The sequence below is a fragment of the Anthonomus grandis genome, chromosome 5, assembly GCF_022605725.1.
Source record: "Anthonomus grandis grandis chromosome 5, icAntGran1.3, whole genome shotgun sequence".
In the NCBI taxonomy this organism is placed as follows: domain Eukaryota; kingdom Metazoa; phylum Arthropoda; class Insecta; order Coleoptera; family Curculionidae; genus Anthonomus; species Anthonomus grandis.
The window spans coordinates 234,556-253,860 of NC_065550.1; the positions used below are offsets into that span (position 1 = coordinate 234,556).

A 19,305-nucleotide genomic window follows, 5' to 3' on the forward strand; every position below is an offset into this window, starting at 1 on the left:
ACCCTATTATTTGAATAATCAATATTGGGAATTGTATAAAATGTCTCAAAATTTGTCAAACCCACAACATAATCTGAATTATCATCTAAATAAATAGGTGGATTAAAATTTGCCGAAAGTATGCTACTTTTAGCTGAAAGTGTTATGGTAAACGATGACATGCTTCTTGATAACTGTTTATTTTTTATCTGGATTAAACAATTTGGTTACCTATTATTATAAAGGAAATGTAGACATAGCTGTCCACAGTTAGATTTATCATATGTTTGATACGGATCATGGTTATAGCTAATTAAATTTTTATTACCATCACTTAAAAAATATGCAATAACTTCTTTAGGGGGCCTTAGATTACCGAAGCTATCAAAATAACTTATTTTTTTATTTTTTTTAACGTATGCCGTCCAATGTGTACCTGGACCAGAATTACTATCCAAGTTTATAATTCCACTTTCAATTTTTCTAATTACTTTTGGTAATTTATCTCGCATGAAGATGCCTCTAAAATGAGAAATGTTTAATTTTTTAATATACCTATTTATATCTAGGTTTGTTAACGGCTTATTGTGAGGTAATATATTTAATAGTTTTTTGGTTTTAGATATAACCCATAACCATTTTTATATGGTTTTAAGTAAAGACCACTTCCTTTTTTCCCAATAGCTATCTCTTCCATGACACGATTATGTCTTTTATTTTCTTCTAATTTTTGTTGTGCTGCCTTTGTATCATTAATGGCTTTAGCAATGCTTGCTGCCCCTCCTCCTAAAGCGCCTAAGGCAGATAGCCCTGCAAATATTGGAATTAAAGGAAGGACACCACCTTTGATTTTTGGAATAGGAATTATTCTTTTTGAAGAAATTTTCCTTTTTTTAAGACGTTAAAGCACCATTGGTTGTAACGTTTAACTTTTTATAAGACTTTCCGATTATACCTTTTTTTCTTTTACTTGCAGACGCTTTTTTTCTATTTTTCTTTTTTGTTAAACCCATCCCCAATTTGGATTTTGCTTTCATTATACCTGCAATTCCTAGGGCGCTTAAACGTTCACCCACACCTGCATCACTTGACCTAAACCGATTGATTGCTTGGTCAGCCAATATCCTATCGGCCTTGTTACGACTTTTTACGCTAGAAAATTTACTGTATGCAATGTCGTGATTTTTACACGCTTCGTCAAGTTTATTTACGCCTTGATGACCGGCAGCTAAACGTTTTTCCAATCTTGTACCGGGCCCACAAAAATTATAACCAGGAATGTGTAATTCAAATGGTAATTTATTAATTACAGTATTTAAGGAGCCACCTTTCGGTGTGAACTTTAGTGTCATAATAGATTTTTATATAATAGTTAATACCCTTTTATACTTCGAATATGTGGTTGGAAAAACAAAAGTTTTCGTTACCAGTGAAAAATTATGACCTAAATATCAGTAATGGGCAGATATTTAAGAAACATGGGGAGTTGTTTGGAGGTGAATCAAAACGGGGAATCATAGTGGGTCCATCTGGCTGTGGAAAAACTAATGTAATGATTACATTATTAACACACCCCAACGGATTACGATTTGAAAATGTTTATGTGTATTCTAAATCATTATATCAACCAAAATATGAATTTCTAAGAAAATTATTAAAACCACTTAGGGGAATAGGTTATTTTGAGTCGTGTTTTGAGCAGGATATTGTACCACCAGTTGACGTTAAACCTAATTCAGTAATAATATTTGATGATATTGTGTGCTGTAATCAAAGTATTATGCGAGATTATTTTTGTTTTGGTAGACATAAATATACGGACTGTTTTTACCTATGTCAAACGTACTCATCGATTCCTAAACAATTAATCAGAGATAATGCAAACCTACTAATTATATTTAAACAAGACGGAACCAATTTAAAACATATCTATGATGATCATGTAAATATGGACATGTCATTTCAACAGTTTAAAGATCTCTGTTCCACTTGCTGGCGATCCGATTTTGATTTTATTGTTATTGATAAAGATTGTGGTGTTGAGACTGGAAGGTATCGAAATAAATTTGACCAGTTTATTCATTTAAATAAATAAGATATATCACTAAGGAGTTAATTAGTTTAAAGCCTATAGTTTGGAAGCGAACATGAATGAAAAGTTAGTAAAAGAATTAATACAAGCCCGTCAAGCTGTAAAACGAAAACTAAAATCTTTAAAAACAGATGTGGCCAAGTCTCAGTTTCGACAAGAAAAAGAATTTAAACCAATTACAGAACCCTTAAAAGAATTAATTAAAGCTGTAAAAGCGGAGGAAAAAATTAAAACAGAACCCTTAACACCGCCAGCATTTTCTACTCCTCAAAAATTTAAAACCGATTTATCACCGCAAAAAAGACGTCAAACAAATATTTATAACAAATATCTACCTTCGGAATTACCATCATTTTTAACAAGAGAAGATACATTTGAAATAAACGATGAGAATGACGATGATGTATTTTTTAATCAACAATCATCTTTAAGGGAGCCTCGTCTAAGTTCTACGAGACGAGATAATTTAGATGAATCTACCATTACTGAACCAACAACAAAAGAAATTAGACAGAGTATTTTTGAGTTAACCAGAAGTCCGGCATACGAACAATATCTTGAAGCATTTCATCCGCTTGTAAGAGGTTTTGTTGATGCATCTTTAAAAAGTGAACGAGATTTAGATAATACGCATGGCCTATTTCATGATGCAGAAAATGAAAAGTGGAAAATTGGCGACAGTGAAGCTGACTTTGTGCAACAAAATTTTAAGATTCAGGATTTAATCTATGAGGGTACACCCGGTCTCTATGAACTTTTATTTTTTCAAGAACCTCGCGGTTATACCTCAAAAGATCTTGACAATTACATGGATATATTGCAAAGAAGCAATGCTTATAGAAGAAACTATGATCCAAAGGCACAGATTCAAGGCACTACCGACCCAAAATACTTAACAATAATAAAACCGTACTTGATAAAAAAGGGAATTTTAAGATCTACTTCCACATCTAGTGCCATTCCTTTTTCTAAGCCTAAACCACCGTCAGAAACACGCCCGAGAAGCACTAGAATAACCTCGAAAAAGGGGGGAGGAATGATGATGAATTTAACAAATAAAAAAACTGATTATGTCTATTATGATGATCCTAATGAGTTAGTAGAACGGTTAAAATTACTTATATCATCACAAATGGCAGGGCATACCGGACATAATAATGAAATAGTCTCCATTATTGAAGAGCTAAAGGAAGCAAAAGTTATTTTATAGACTGTTTAAACCACTATATGGTATTTTAAAAATGTCTTTGAACAAGTTCGGTTCTCATCTTCACTTAAATAGGAAAAACTATAGTAAAACTGATACAATTACTTTCATTCAATTAACGCCCCTAAAGTTGTTTTACAACATATCATTAACATTTATGGGAAACTGCTTTCCAAACGATGAGAAATTTACTTTGATATTTGATAAAAAAACATTTTTTAAATTTCCATTAAGTTCTGGTGTTATTATAGGGGCTGAATATCCAAAGAAAGAAATATTCTTATTAATTAATGGTAAAAAAGGAAAATTAGAGGGAAGAGAAATAAAAGAAGGAGATCTAATTGAGTTTGGTAAAGAGCCAAAATCCTCAATTGACTTTTTTTATGGAGAATTAATAATAAAATGTCCCGTTTTAGTAGAATAAAACAATAAATAAGTACAAATAAAGTTTATTTCGAAGATGACTTTAGACAAGTTTGGATCTCACATATTTCATAAATATTCCAGAATTGATGATGATAATCAAGTTAATTTAGTCAACATTGCAAATTTAAAATTATTTTACCATATAACATTGCCATTTCTTGGTCACCATGACCCAAGTGAAAAAAATTTCGTTTTAACCCAAGATAAACGAGTTTCCTATCGATTTCCAACTGACTCTGGTGTTATTATAGCCGGCGAATTTCCAAAACAACATGTAAATTTGTTAATAAATGGTAAACAAGGTGGAGTGGAAGGAAGAGAACTAAAGGCAGGTGATTTAATTGCATTTCGACGGGATTCAAAATCTCAGATAGACCAATTTTATGGAGAATTAATAATAAAATGTCCTATTTTAATAGAACAATAAACATTAACCATGAGCAAGATAAAAGAAGATGTTGTTAATGAGCTGCATAGATTAAGTAGGAAAAAATATCCAAGAAGACGTGTTATAGTTAAAGGACTTAATGATTTATGGCAGGCAGATTTAGTGGAAATGATTCCATATCATAAGCTCAATAAAGGTTATCGATATATACTTGTAGTTATTAATGTTTTTTCAAAATACGTATGGACAAAACCCATAAAGTCAAAAACTGCTAAATATGTGGCTGATGCAATGGCAAATATTCTTAGCAATGTTAAAACACCACCAAACAACCTACATACCGACAGAGGATCGGAATTTTACGGTAAACATTTTCAGGAATTAATGAAAAAATTTAAAATAAATCATTATAGTACATTTTCAAATGTAAAAGCTAGTGTTGTGGAACGAGTAAATCGAACTTTAAAAACTTTAATGTGGAAAAAATTTAGTTTGAGAGGAAATTATAAGTGGATCGATATCTTGGATGATATTGTGCAAAAATATAATAATACAAGACATTCTAGCATTGGAAAAAAACCAAATGAAGTAAACGAAAAAAATGAACAAGACATTTTAAAGTTTCACTTTAACCATATAAAAATGGTTGATCCAAAAATTCCTAAATTTAAAATTGGTGATCATGTACGTATAAGTAAACAAAGAGAAGCATTCACAAAAGGATATACACCCAATTGGTCAAATGAAATCTTTCAAGTGAAAAAAATTAATCTAACAAATCCTACAACCTATTTACTACAAGATGAAAATAATGTGGAAATTCAAGGTGGTTTTTATGGGGCTGAGTTGCAAAAAGTAAAACATCCTGACGTTTATTTGGTTGAAAAAATTCTACGGCGTAAAGGGAACCAAGTTTACGTAAAATGGTTGGGAATGGATAAGACACATAATTCTTGGATTCTAAAAAAAGATGTTTTGTAAAATGTTAGTTAAGTTAAATATATTTTTTATTATTAAATTTTTAATTTTAAACCAAACCATGTACATAGTAGAAGATTATGTAATAAAATCTGTTAAAAGCAAAATTATTCTTTGGTTTTGAGTAGATCAACTATAACCACAAAAGATGTTGAATCAAATATTAAATTCATTAAAATATTTATTTGGAATAAAGTGTGTAGTGAAAAATAATAGTGATAGTGTGACAAACATTTATAATGAAGAAAAACATAATATATTATGTGAACAATTATTACAAATTATAGGTGGAAAGAAAAATGTGCGAGAATTGAATGCAAAGGAATTAGAAAATCTACCAATGGATTTCTTTTTAAAATATGTGGATCCCATGACTTTATTATTTATTTGGAACAAACTACCTGCTAACTATAGACAAGAGTTTGATTTACAAATAAAATTACCATGTTTTATTCACTATAATAGACCAGATTGGCGAACACACGTAGATGGACCTCCTTCACCACAAAATAAATGTTGTTTTTGTATTAAAGCTCTTGCTAAACAAAATTAACCAATATTCAACAATAAACCATGATTTGGTTAAGTCCTACATTTATAACACTAGTTGCAGTAGTACAAAATGTTTTCTACGTTCATAAACCTCCGGAAATAGTGTCTGCATTTGTTCAACTGAAAGGTGAAAATTTTTCAAGTGATAATTCATGGATACCCTTACTATACAAACGCATTCATAATGAATCAGTTCCAATATTTTTTACATGGATTCCAACTACCATCTCAATGACCTCTAGACATAGACTTCACTATAGGTTAAGATTTCGATTCATTAATGGAACAATACTTGAAAGTAGGGACTGGACAACTTTTAGTAAAGGATTAAATACAGAAAATTCTATAATTATTAATCTAAATTCTAATACTAGTGGTAATTACTTAGAGTTAAATACTTTAAGATCAAATTTCCATATCTTTATGTATGTAACACAGACCATTTTTATAATTACTATACTAATTTTAGGTAATATAATATGTAAAATGTTGTATAATTTAGGAGAACAACAACAACAAAAACAATTACAAAATGTACACCGTTTAATTTAAGAGAATAATAAATATCATGTGTATTTATCAATAAATAAGTATGTACCTATTAGTAGTATTACTATTCTCATATAAATTAGTAATTAACATTTAATCAAGGTCGTTTCGGTATTAAACGTATTCATCAAAAGTATGTACCTATTAGTAGTATTACTACTCACATATAAATTAGTAATTAACATTTAAGCAAGGTCGCGATACCGCTTTGTTGCTCGCACTCGACGGTAAAATATGATTGTAATAATATTATACTAAAACGGTACGGACGTTTTGGTAGGTGCGCGGTAGACCAAAATTGGTTTTTTTAACCTTGGCAATTAACAGAAATATGCGCAAATAGTAAAAAAAGTGGCTTTGCCACAAAGAGTTTTCATATTAAGTTAGGTGATATGTTGCCTCAGGCACCCTCACCGACCACACCCTATGCTAATTACTTCTTCGGCGTTGCGTCATAACTTCTTCGGCTACGGAACGCCATCCACATCTGAAGAAATTGATGAGACACGCTGATGACTTCTTTAGATAATTACTTCTTTGGCAATTAGTCATAACTTCTTCTTCTTATTACTACTTCTTCAGCGTTACGTCATCACTTCTTCGGCTACACCTAAAGGGCACTTCTGTCGACGACATATTGTGTCTTCTTCAGATCTGCATGACCTCGACGGCACAGCTCAAGAACAAATACCATCCACTTCTTCAGATGCGGATGGCATGTGTCATCAACTTCTTCAGATGTGGATGGCATGTGTCACAGAAACGTGGTAAGATAACTACTCACGCCCGTCAGCAAAAGGAAAACTACATCGGCAGATGCAGTGCGAAAAATAAGTAAGTTTAAAATATTAACATATCCCGAAATGGAAAACTTTACTTGATTCGCCCTTTTTTCTAGGCAAAATTAGAACGACTTGTCAGATCTTCGGTCGCACGCCAAAAAGAAAGATGGATGGGCATCAAGGTTCACCTTGGTGCTTGGTGACCTCCCACCACCGAACCATTGCCGTTGTTGCCAACGTACCTTTTACCAGGAAAATGAATAGAGCTGCTAGGAAATCTACATAAATAATTATGTACGACTGAAGAACATAAACCAGGACCTATCAAAATCCTTCAATAATGATTTTAATTCATTTTGAATATTGAAAATAATAAGATCAGCCGCTTTTCCGTTCCAGCACAATATGGCAACTCTGAACCTTAACCCAAAGATCGATATGCGCTGATTGTTTAAAGCAAGGTCAAGTTGGACTGGATTTTGTTTATGCATTTTTTGATAATAAAATACTTAAATACAAACGTAAACTGTGTTGTTAATAATAAAATATGTAACACAATATAAAAAACAGGTTTAATGATGTCGAAATAAATTAAAAGTACTTCAAGAGTCCATTTAATTATTTAAAAGTCCCTTGAGCTTTTAGGCACCACACAGTACATACTTTGTTTAAATTACGGATACCTCCGAAAGCGATGTTGCCGAGAGTAACATAAATAAATTAGAATAATTAATAAACAATATTCTTTCCAAATTAAAGTAAACTAAATAAAAAGAAAGTATGTAGTATTTTTTTAAGATGATGCTAAGGGAACAAAAAAAAATGCTACAATGTGGCAGCCTAAGTAGGTATAGTTTCCACAGAAAATGGACAATAAAAAGGCTCTACCTCAAGATCTTAGAAGGGTCTAAACATTAGTTAGTATCGTAAAGAACGACGAAAGGAAAGTACGCGTTATCTCAAAATTTGGCCGACTTTCGGCTTTTAAGGAAGGTGTTTCACTCATCAGTGTCCTTCAGAAAAAGAACTAAGATGATCGATAATCGAACCTGCTAGGTAACAATTTCAGCAGATAATCCCACTCATCATTAACAATGATGCCAACCAACCACAATAACACACTATTTTAATTCCAGGTAGAAAATAAACATTACGAAAAACAACGGCAATAAAGCTGGGTCACTATAAATTAAGAAAAAACATACTTTAACCCACTAAATGCAAGAAAGAAGATAGCATGATCGGTCACTGTCTGGGATCATAACTTATTGTCAACGGTCAACTCGATTTAGAGCCATCTCATGACAAGAGTGGGAAAAAAATCCGCTTCAGCTTTGTTGTGCTGTATGCTGGCAATCAGTAATACAGTAAGCCTAGAGAAAGATTTGTACATTTGTGTTATTCATAAATTGTTTTGTTATTTATTTTATACTGAAAAAATAAATATATATTGAGAATTTAAAACTTATTATTTTAATAAGCAACTCATAAAAGTTAAAACGCTTCAATATTTTTATATAACATACGATTTTTTCACTAAAAATACATATTTTAGATAAAACGTAATGATTTTTAATCCTTTTAGTGGATCCAGCTATCTTAGATTACGAGCATGTTAATTTAGTATTCGAAGGGGTAGACACGTTTGCGACCATTGAACTAAACAATGTCACTATTGGTGAGACAAAAAATATGTTTCTCCGATATATTTTTGATGTTAGGGATATAATAAAGGTATTTAATATATTAAAACCACTTATTTTTATGTATTCTACTGACAACTTTAAATTTAGGGTGATGGTAACAACACTTTAAAAGTATTCTTTGAAAATCCAGTAGAGAAAGCCTTAAAATTGTATAATGAACAGCTTTCTAATAACATGATTCCATCTCCATGTCCAACTAATGATTTTATGACCGAATGTCATGTTAATATGATCAGGAAAATGCAGGCGTCTTTTTCTTGGGATTTCGCTCCGTCTTTTCCTAGTATGGGTATATGGTATGTAAAACAGATTTATAGTAATAATATAATAGATTCATCAACTTGAGCTAAAAATATCTTATTTTAGGAAACCAGTATTTATAGAGTGTTTTGATGAGTCGGCTATTCGTTACTTACAATCAAGAGTTGTGTATGATGACAGTGTAGCAGAAATACAATGGTACTTATCCGTAGACACTTTTTTTGAACAAAACAAAAGAGGATACGTTCAAGGGACGCTCTTGTAAGTTTATAATGTTAAAAAGGCGCCTGGGTTATTCGTTATTAATCATAATTTATGGAAATTCAGGTAACCAAAGGGACTACTGCCAAGTAGTCGCGAAAAATATGTAATTTTTTTTTTCAAAATACTTTTTAAATTAAATGCTTATTGCAACTTTATCAATTCAAATACTAAACCCGGATCTCCTTCTCTAAGTATGTTGCAGCACTCTGAAAAATACCTATAATGCCTTATAGTTAGACCTATGCTTGTGCGCATGCTTAAACACTACTATATTTAGATATGGTAGTACAATCGATTTTTCATTAGAAAAATCCTCACACTCTTAGTGCCTTTATCACTATTTATTTATTATTTAAGATTTGTACGTAACTTTCACGGGACGCCGGTGTCGCAAGGATCACTTCTAAACTCTATCCGGCAACAATGGCGAGAACCTTGTTTCCCCCAGTGTAAATTTTCCCCCAACTCTCTCTCTTTCTTTTGCATCTCTCTTTCTTGCCAGCATCGCGTGGTAATTCAAGAAAATTGTCAGGTGTATATCCTGTTCTCTGAATCGGATAATTCTTTTCACTTTTTCTTTACTGTCTACCGGCATAAGTAGGTTCACCCACCAACGGCAGGGGGTAGGAAAGGGATCCGAGGAATGGGAAAGGACAAAGAACCATCACGTCATTTCAATGCTCGGTTTTCAGCTCATTTATTTCATTCATTCAGCAGTTATTTTTAGTTGCATTTTATTATCGTTGAACAGTTGCGAGCAGTTAGCAGCACAGCAGTATCCACAGCGTGAACCACATCTACTTCATTTCATCAACCAGCCAAGACACCCCGTTATCAGTGGGGGGCTCAACCAACGAAATTCAACGAAAAGCGAAGACAGCAAAAGATCGAAAAGCAGACAACAGAGAGAGCGAGGTAAGACTTCGGACGACTCCTCAAAATTCAAAAAACCCTCATCACAATCCCGCATCGATCCTAGATTTTCCAAACAACTAAAAACCCCTCCCAACCCCGACCTGGGAGCTGGCAAAGCGCCGCCTCAGAGTGCGAAGCAGAGGCTCAGTTAGGAACGAAAATGGAAATTCGAGGAAGAAATTCAGAAAAGAGATCTGCGAATTAAGAGAAGGGACAAAGAGATCTACGAGATCAAGTTCAAAAACTCGCAACTCACCGAGAAAATCCAATTACTAGAGTACAAGATAAACTCGATGACCTCCGAAAACCATGCTTTCAAGACGCGGATCTCTGACTTAAGTAGAAAACTCGAGGGGGTGTTGAACCAAAACAACGCCCTAATCAACAAAAATGCCAAACTCGAAGAGCATCTGACGGTGCTGGGGGGGGTCTGGTTATTAATCCTCAAGAACAAAAGAGGAAAAGAACCAGGGACGATGCGAACCTGTCTTCCATTCTTCACAGGATAGAGGTGAAGCTGGCGTCTGAACTGGTTCACCCAGTAAAAACATTAAACAGGGAGCCTGCCTCCTCAACATCTCAGAATCTAACCCAAACCAAAACCCAACCGTAAATCCCATCCCAAAAACCCATTACACATGCCCCTAAATAACCTCTCCTTAGTGGGAAAGGGGAAGAGCGTTGATCCCAATATATCCAAAGTCCCAAAGGTAGTCCCTAAGAGACACGTCCAACTGGGCTACAAAATATAAGTTATTTGCGAAAATAAAATAAACATTTCAAAAATACAGAAGGATAGATTGGGATAAGCGCTTTTCCCCAAAACATCCAAAAACCATCGAGAACTCACAAGACTCCTCAAGGAAGAGGGAATGGAATTCCATTCTTTCTTAAAATTAAATGTTATCAAGAGAGGACTTGACCAAAACTTTAAACTGGAATAAGTTGAGGAGGAGCTCAGAATGATGGGGTTCGAGCCAGAGGAAATGGGTTGGTTAAAAACCGGCACAGGCCGCAGAAGGCCCACGGACCTCATCAGGTTCCTCGTCTCGAAAGATCAAGAGGCTGTATTCAAGATAGAAAACCTTTTGAACATTAGGATCCGTGTCGAGCGTTTAAGGACCCACACCATCAATAACACGAAGCAAATTCGGCAGTGCCATCGATGCCAAGAGTATGGACACGTCATGAGCAAATGCAACGCAAGCCGCGTTGCCATAAATGCAAGGCCGATCACTTCTATTCTAATTGCTGCCCAAAAAACCCAAATCTAAAAAACGTAAACAAACAAAAAAACAGCTGAGACCTTGAAAAAAACGACCGGCACGGACTCGATCACCAAGAGGACGGAGCCTACGGCTGGCACTTCACTATCACATATGAAACGTCCCGAGTTTTCTATCAAAAATACAAACCTCTTAAATCTGCTAAGTTTGCCTGACGGGGTGTTAGAAAAAAAAATGACAACCTGATGGCAAAATTAGAAAAACTCAAACCCGGCAATCAAGCTTCTTTTAGGAGTCGAGGTATAAGTCCTAACAGTATACATTTCCTTTCTTCTTAGTGTGTTCCAAACCCTGGTTGGTTTGGTTTCCTGACCGCGACGACAAAATTTGGCGAGGGACATTCATACTGAATTCTTTTTTTGCGGAATACACTGGCACAAAAGGGCAAACCCTATGGTACGTAGCTCCAATGCTAAGAAGGTGTGGATATTTTTCTTACAGTTCTGCAAGTTCTAATGTTCAGGAAAGACGTGCTTTGGAAGCTGATTTTACAAACTTGCACTTGCTCACGCTTTTAAGAAGCCGCTTTAGCTATTCCCGCTACATGAGCATGCCAAGACAGAGATATTGCTTCCAACCTCCACACCTAACTAAGTAAACTGATGAAGTCATCGGCAAAGTAATCTCGGACATAATAAGGCTTGGGACGACAGAGGCAGCCTTCTTTGTGAATACAGCAAAATGAGTCTAAGCTGCGTTAAACTCAATCAGATTGCACGCTTCTACTCTAAAATGATATTAAGGTCGGTATTAATAGTTGTTACCTGCTGACACCTATGGCACTGGGTGTCGGCTGAAGTCATCGTGTTGGGCGACTTGAATGAACACACCAATGTACTGTAATCAGCAAAACAGTAAATTGGATTAGAAGTCTTGTTGACAAGGTTGTTGATATATAACAGGAAGAGGCCCCTACCCTCTACATAAGATCCATCCCTGAGGGACACAAGCGTTAATATAAAAATGTCAACAATGACCTAGATGGACCGGTTCTTGAGGAATCTTCCAAGTCAAGCAACGAGTGTTGTTCGCAAATTATGGTTTGCCAGAAGAATACAGTTAGTTCGTTTTCATGTCAGACCCTATCGAATGCCTTTGAAATACCCAGAGCGATTGTACTGGATTCATCATTTTTGTCTCAGTTTAAACATGCGTGACATAGACCAAGAGATCGCCAGTAGGCCTGTATTTAATAAGGGTGATGGACTCCAGGTATTTCAAAATTTGCTGGTTGATAAGTTTCTCCATTACCTTGCGATTGCCGGGACTAAAGCAATCGTACGGTAATTGAGAGGCATTTTTTCTTTTTTGGATATCGGTTGAATCCGCGCCAGTTTCCAGTCTCCAAGGAAGAGATCTCTTCTGTATGAAAGAAAAAATAGTTTGCACAACGGCGGTGTCAGCACGACCGCATACTTTTTTTAGTACTATTGGCGGTATTCCATCAGAGCCGGTGGTCTTGTTCAAGATCTCTGTGACAGAAGACTATCTCTGGCTTCGATGAAGCTTTTCTTGGCAAAGTCGGTGATGTTTTGCCTTATGGTTCTATGGTATAGTTTGACACTAACATCTGAGTCTGCCTTTTTCATTGCGGTCATTGCACTAAAACCATCTTCCCTAGTCAATGGTGGAATTTATTATCTAAAGAAATCTTGACTAACTGTTTTTGTTACAAACCAGAACGATCTTGATCCATTTGAGCAATTGGGAAGTTTGTTATTCCCTCTCTTGTTATATTTTTTTTGCAGGTATCAATCTTGTGGTTGCACGCATTTCTATAGGCAACAAAGTTAACACGATTTGCAGGGCTTGAGTGCCATTGCCAAGATATTCGGAATGTAAGCCCACCAAAATCACAGAATCTGCCAAAATCACCTCTGAAATCTGGCTCGCACACGCCTGGTAGATTAGTCCTTTTCCTTTACTATCACAAGTGGTGATGTTCACAGATTCTGAGATGGTTCTTTCATTGCTTTTGCCTTTATCTTGAGATGCGCTTTTGGGCTCGTTGTGAGCCCATGTGAGGGGTTTGGGCAAACAAAAATTAATTAAGACTTATAAGAAGACGCAAATTGTCAATCTGTAAATTTTGAACTAAATAGGATTCAACTTCGAACTGTGAAATAAACCACATGTTACTGTTTCTTCATTTAATTTTTTTCTCTTTCTTCCTAATATAAGGGATCCTTTTAACCGGTTTATTATTTGTAAATAAACTACGACTGTAGAGAACCCACTAAATATCGATTTACTCTTAGGCAACTGTCAAAATGCACTGATATTCTTAAATTATTATTTCCTGAAAATGCCCAAAAAAATCAAAAAGTCGATAAGAATGATTTTATGAATTATAGAAATTTCTTTTTTACATGAATGTCAAGACTGCAAAAAATTATAACTTACCATCTCATTTATCAAACACTGATTCCATCAATCTTCATTCATTTAAAGAAAATTTTAATGACTTTTTTATGTATTTAAATAAAATATTTATGATTTTTAGACTTGAGATATTCTCATCCGGCTCATTATTATATAAGTACTACAACGTCAACGCCTCACTAAGTGATAGAGGCGACATTTTCAAAGGAGTAATTATGACTATTGAAGAACATTGGTTTAGGTGTGTCTTTATTTTTATACTCATTTACGTACTTAAAAAAATGTTAAAGTTTTATATATATTTTATATTATTATATTATTATATATTTTTAGTCCCTGGTGGCCTAATGGCTACGGAGACCAACCTCTTTATGAGCTTCATGCACAATTTATGAATGCAGATGATCATAATGATGTGTATGACAGTAAATCAATTATGATGGGTGTTAAAACGATTGAACTCGTACAAGAACCACTCGGTTAGTATAAATCAAATGAAAAAATGACCTTCGTTTGAAGATAATTTCAAATTTTTTTAGACAACGGAGCATCATTTTTCTTACGAATTAATAGAAAGCCTATTTTTATAAAAGGCGCCAACTTGGTACCAATAAACATATTACCTGAGCTTATTAAAAATCCTGAGGCTATCAGAAACTTACTTCAAAGTGCCAAGGATGCCAACATGAATATGTTAAGAGTATGGGGTGGCGGTAAGTTCAAATATGAATGTAGTGCGATTGTACCCTTGGATATAATATTATTAATTAGGATTAGGACAAAAAATGTTTTTTATTCGTAAAAAAACTCTAACACTACGGTTTTTATAACCTTATTATTAAACATAGACTTAATATGTGTAGGTACATATCTGCCCCAAGAATTTTACAACTTAGCTGACCAGCTCGGAATAATGATTTGGCATGATTTTATGTTCAGCAACGCTCTATATCCTGCAACTGAAGAGTTTTTGAAAAATGCTTTAGATGAAGTGCAACAAAACCTTAACGATCTTTGGAGGCATCCCTCTGTTATGATTTATTGTGGAAATAGTGAGGTAGAACGACTACTAGCATCAAAGTAAGTTCATATTATTTTAAATCTCCAAAATCTTTGGTTGACTTTTATTTTTATATTCAATGAAACAAATATTTAATACACAAAATAAATACGAGTTGCCTTCTTCTTGTTTACACGCAAGTTAGATAAAGGGATTGGCACAACTTCTTTTTAAAAACAAATTTTATTCAAGAAAAATTACAGATACAGATTTACGTTACTATTGACAGAACAAGTAAGAATGAGGTAAAACATAAAAGTACATATATTTATAATCCATGGGTTCGCTGGAAGTGACCATGGAAGATGTTCACATAACTCCTCCCTCCTCAAGTCAGAAAATAGGGATATTTTCTGGATTTGAGGCTGCTCGTTCCGCATCCTTTGGTGTCTTTTTCTGGCATCTTTGAGTAGACATATGATTAGTAGTACCAAGATCAGAATTGCTAAGGTACCTACTGATAGCATCTGGTATTGAGCAGGTTCTTGGGAAATTTCTTGTACAGGTGAAAGCTGATTGATTTGTCTCGAGAGCTGGTAGATTTCATTGAAGTCTATTTCAGTAAAGTTTTCACTCTTCAGAACAGTTGAAGGATCAGAAAAGTTTACTATTTGTAGTTCAGGTAGTACGAGTGGCCTTCCATACTGGATCTTGAAATTATTACTAAATTTCTTTTGACCAACTTGGATAGTGCAGTTACTGGGCATCTTTAGTAAAGTGGGTCAATCCAGATCGAACGATTGTTCCATATTACACTGGGTGGTAATTCTAACTTTTTGCTGGGGTGAAATTAGGACCTCGTCTGTAGTAACTTGCTCAGCAATGGGTTCGTCAACATGGGCTTCAATGATCTGGCAACTAGTGGGCTTCACATTGTCCAGGACTTGGAGGATGCAGTAATCACATGGATAGAACTCCTCCTTGCAGTAAAAGCCATGTTCCAGGAAAGGGCAATCGGTTGCTTTAAACTGGACCTCTTGTTTCGTTCGTGCCAAGTAAGGGTATTTAGGGATGATTAATTGGGAGTTTTGGATTATAGGAAAAAGGCGAAGGAACGAATATGTTTGAGGTTTCAAGATTGGTACGTGAATAGCAAAAATTATTTTGTTATCAGAGAAAGTTACTTGAGTTCCCAAAAATTGATAATAATTAATTGGGTTCTTAAAGGTTGGCAACTGATCTTTATTATAAATTGATTTTAAATAGCCCATCATATTTTCTAATTCATAGGTGGATATAATACTATCATGTAAAGCATTTAGTTTTGCAAACATAATGGCGTCCTCTAAATTATGTACAAAATTAATAAGATTTTGACAATCTAAATTAATTTGAAACAGAATGCCTTGAAACACGAAAAAATTATTAATGTTATTTATTTTATTTTCACTTGCATGTTCAAAACTTTCCATACTTCTTTTTAATTTTAATTGGTTGGAATTAAGGAATGAAACCGTTTTATTAAAGTTATTTATAAGGCTTTTCTGTAACGAAATTTGTAGATTAAGTTCTTTCATAGCATTTTCGTAACGTTTTCCATCGTCAGCATCTAGAATTCCAAATAACCATTTTTGACCTTTTCCAATTTTATAAGGTCGAACTCTAGTTAATTCTTGAAGAAGGCAATCAATATCTCTTCTGTCAGAAAAACATTGAATTAAGGCAGTTTTTAATTTATCCCAATTATCTAATTCTACTCTTCTATCTACCATTATTTCAGCTTTGTCGATAAGCTTTACTTGAATGCACTCGAATATATACTGGTTCAGTTCAGTATTATTAAAGGTTTATATTTATTAAGTAAGTCTTCACTTCTTAAAATAAATTTAGAAAGTGTATCGACATTGCCGTCATAATGTTTGATGTTTACAAAACGAAATTTAAAAAGATCGAATTTGAATTCTTCAGGCATTTTTACAGTAGTTGATGAGCTTTGCTCAGAATTAGTAATACTGAGTAGGCTACTTAAAAGTTGATCGGTGGTTACTTTTAATTCCACCATAAAAATTCAAATAATTAAAAATAAAATATGTAATTATCTGTATAATTACCAAAATTAAATATCAAAAATTATTTTAAAAGATTTTTTCAAAAAACCTTAAAAAGGAAAGTATGCGTTTTACATACGCAATTTAAACTAAACTAAGGTATAATCAATACACGGCCCTAAAATTAAAAATTTCTGTGAACGATACACAAATTAAAACTAAAATTGTGTGTGCAATACACACCCCTAAAAATATCCCTAGAAATTCTCAAACAAAGGGTTCAAAAGGGGCGGAAAGAAAAATACTTGGCACTTACCGTAGTCTTCTTCTTCCCCGACTCTTACTGCTCTTATAGTCGTCTCCAGATATCTGGGTCGTTCCAAGGTTCTGGATAGCTTAAAAGGTTGAAACCTCAAATGGGACGAATCACCACCGCACTATCCTACCGACTGCGCCAGTTAGATAAAGGGATCGGCAACTTCTTTTTAAAAACAAATTTTATTCAAGAAAAATTACAGATACGGATTTACGTTAGTATTGACGGAACAAGTAAGAATGAGATAAAACATAAAAGTACATATATTTATAATCTGCGATATTCGTGGTCGTGGGACATTGCTGACATCGGCAATTTCATGGGTTTGCTGGAAGTGACCATGGAAGATGTTCACATAACTCGCACCTTAACGACCAAAGGCGCGTTGTTTATTTAATGCTGTATCATTAATATTGGAGTGTTTTTACTGTTCATTAGGTGTGAATTAAATACCCGATTGCACAATAAAAAGTCAACTAATTTTAAAAATAAATACACTTTTACTACTAAACACGATCCCTTACTACTAATCGAATTATTTATTTTTACTGTATTTATTTACTAACACTATTTATGCCCGCTTTAAATATTGCGCCAATATTCCGAACTCTACTGTACCGAACTGTCAACTGACTCCCAGCGGCGTGGCGGTGCGGCTCTTTATATACTCGGCTGATCATTCCGAAGAAGATTCGCTGGCTTTCGAGACGTCGTGCGGTGTGATACTTGTGTCATTCCAGAATGACGGAGAATCAGCTGGTTTCTCGATATTTACAATAACGTTACAATATGTAAAGTGTTAAAGTAATCAATGAAATGACTCCAACAACCAGCTATTATCGATATAATCGACCAATCTAATGATTCGATAGGTTCAGTTATTCCAATGAACTCCAAAATGTTTAGAATCTAATATTTGTCCTGAGTTGTATGATGTATGTTCAATTTCTAAACGCCTTGCATCAGTAGCCTTAGTTTTTTTTTAAGATCTAGCTAGGGTCATTTTTTTTGGAAGATTCATTTAGCGACCTTCTTAGTTGGTTGTAAGGATATTTGTTTAAGTAAACTACACTTAGTCTATATCGAAAGTAACCGAAGTCATTATAAATTGAGAATCCATTCTACAAATTACGTGATTTCTTCGAACCGTTGCTAATTGTAAGAGATTTGAATTTACGTAAGGGATTATTAAAAAAGTCTAATTTCTTCTTTGTCCCTCCATTTAAACGAAAACACTCATACTCAGAAACTCACGAATATGCAGTTCCCATAGACTGCTTTATAGCATTCTACTGATGTGATTTAGAGGTCCTAATATGTGTCATTGTTTGTTTCCCAACTGTTTCGAGTCAAAAGCAAATTCCAAAAAGCGCCTGTCTCTTTCTGGACGCAGACTTGTAAACCATGCTTTAACCAGCATGGTTTACAAGCAAAATCGAAATTAAACGAATTTTTTCTGAAAAGACGCTCCTATTCCAGGCTCTCTCCCATTTTAGGTACGCCATTCTTGGTAATAAAATAATAAAGCTTGACATTCTTGATAAATTGTAAAGGTGAGTCCATACGAGCCAGTCGGTGATCCATAAATGAGTGAGTGGATATACACATATGATATCAAACGATGATTGAAGGAGAAGCATAGAAAGTCAATAGGAACTTGCAAAAGAGACCGAAGAGATATACAACTCATGGCAAACCATCAACAACGCAATAATAAAAGCAGCTGATAATATAATAAGAAACAGCCCAAAAAACATAATTAGATGAAGATTGTAAAAAGATCTTAGAGGAAAGAACCCACGCAAGACAAAGTGTGATACAAAGAAGAACTAGCTAGAAGAGCTAGAAAATTAATGAGAACATAGAAGACACAATACGGTCAATGAAAACTGGAAGAAATGGCGAGATAGAAACCACAACCAGTCTAAAAAGTTCTATAAAGAAATTGCAAACATTTAAAAAGGCTTCAGACCTAGAGCGGAAACCATACTTAAGAGGGAAGATGGTAGCATAACAACCAATAGAAATAGGGAATGAATGGAAGCAATACTTTGACAAGCTTTTAAATATAAATTAACAAAATAAACAGTCTACAACTAAGTACCAAACTGCAGAACCACAGGTACAACAACCTACAAGAAATAAAAACATATCAGTGGAGCTGCTTAAGTATA

The 19,305-nt window shown here is 34.2% G+C and overlaps 1 protein-coding gene across 2 annotated transcripts in view; it reads left to right on the forward strand.

The window, feature by feature from the left end:
- LOC126736023 (beta-mannosidase-like) overlaps positions 1-19,305 on the forward strand; it is a 44,487-nt gene that overhangs the window by 16,555 nt on the left and 8,627 nt on the right. For both annotated transcript variants that reach the window (XM_050440212.1, XM_050440213.1), the window contains exons 3-9: positions 8,539-8,687; positions 8,747-8,955; positions 9,026-9,181; positions 13,889-14,008; positions 14,101-14,246; positions 14,307-14,480; positions 14,631-14,847. In XM_050440212.1, the coding sequence (XP_050296169.1) occupies positions 8,539-8,687; positions 8,747-8,955; positions 9,026-9,181; positions 13,889-14,008; positions 14,101-14,246; positions 14,307-14,480; positions 14,631-14,847 (1,171 nt within the window). The remainder of the gene's footprint in view (positions 1-8,538; positions 8,688-8,746; positions 8,956-9,025; positions 9,182-13,888; positions 14,009-14,100; positions 14,247-14,306; positions 14,481-14,630; positions 14,848-19,305) is intronic.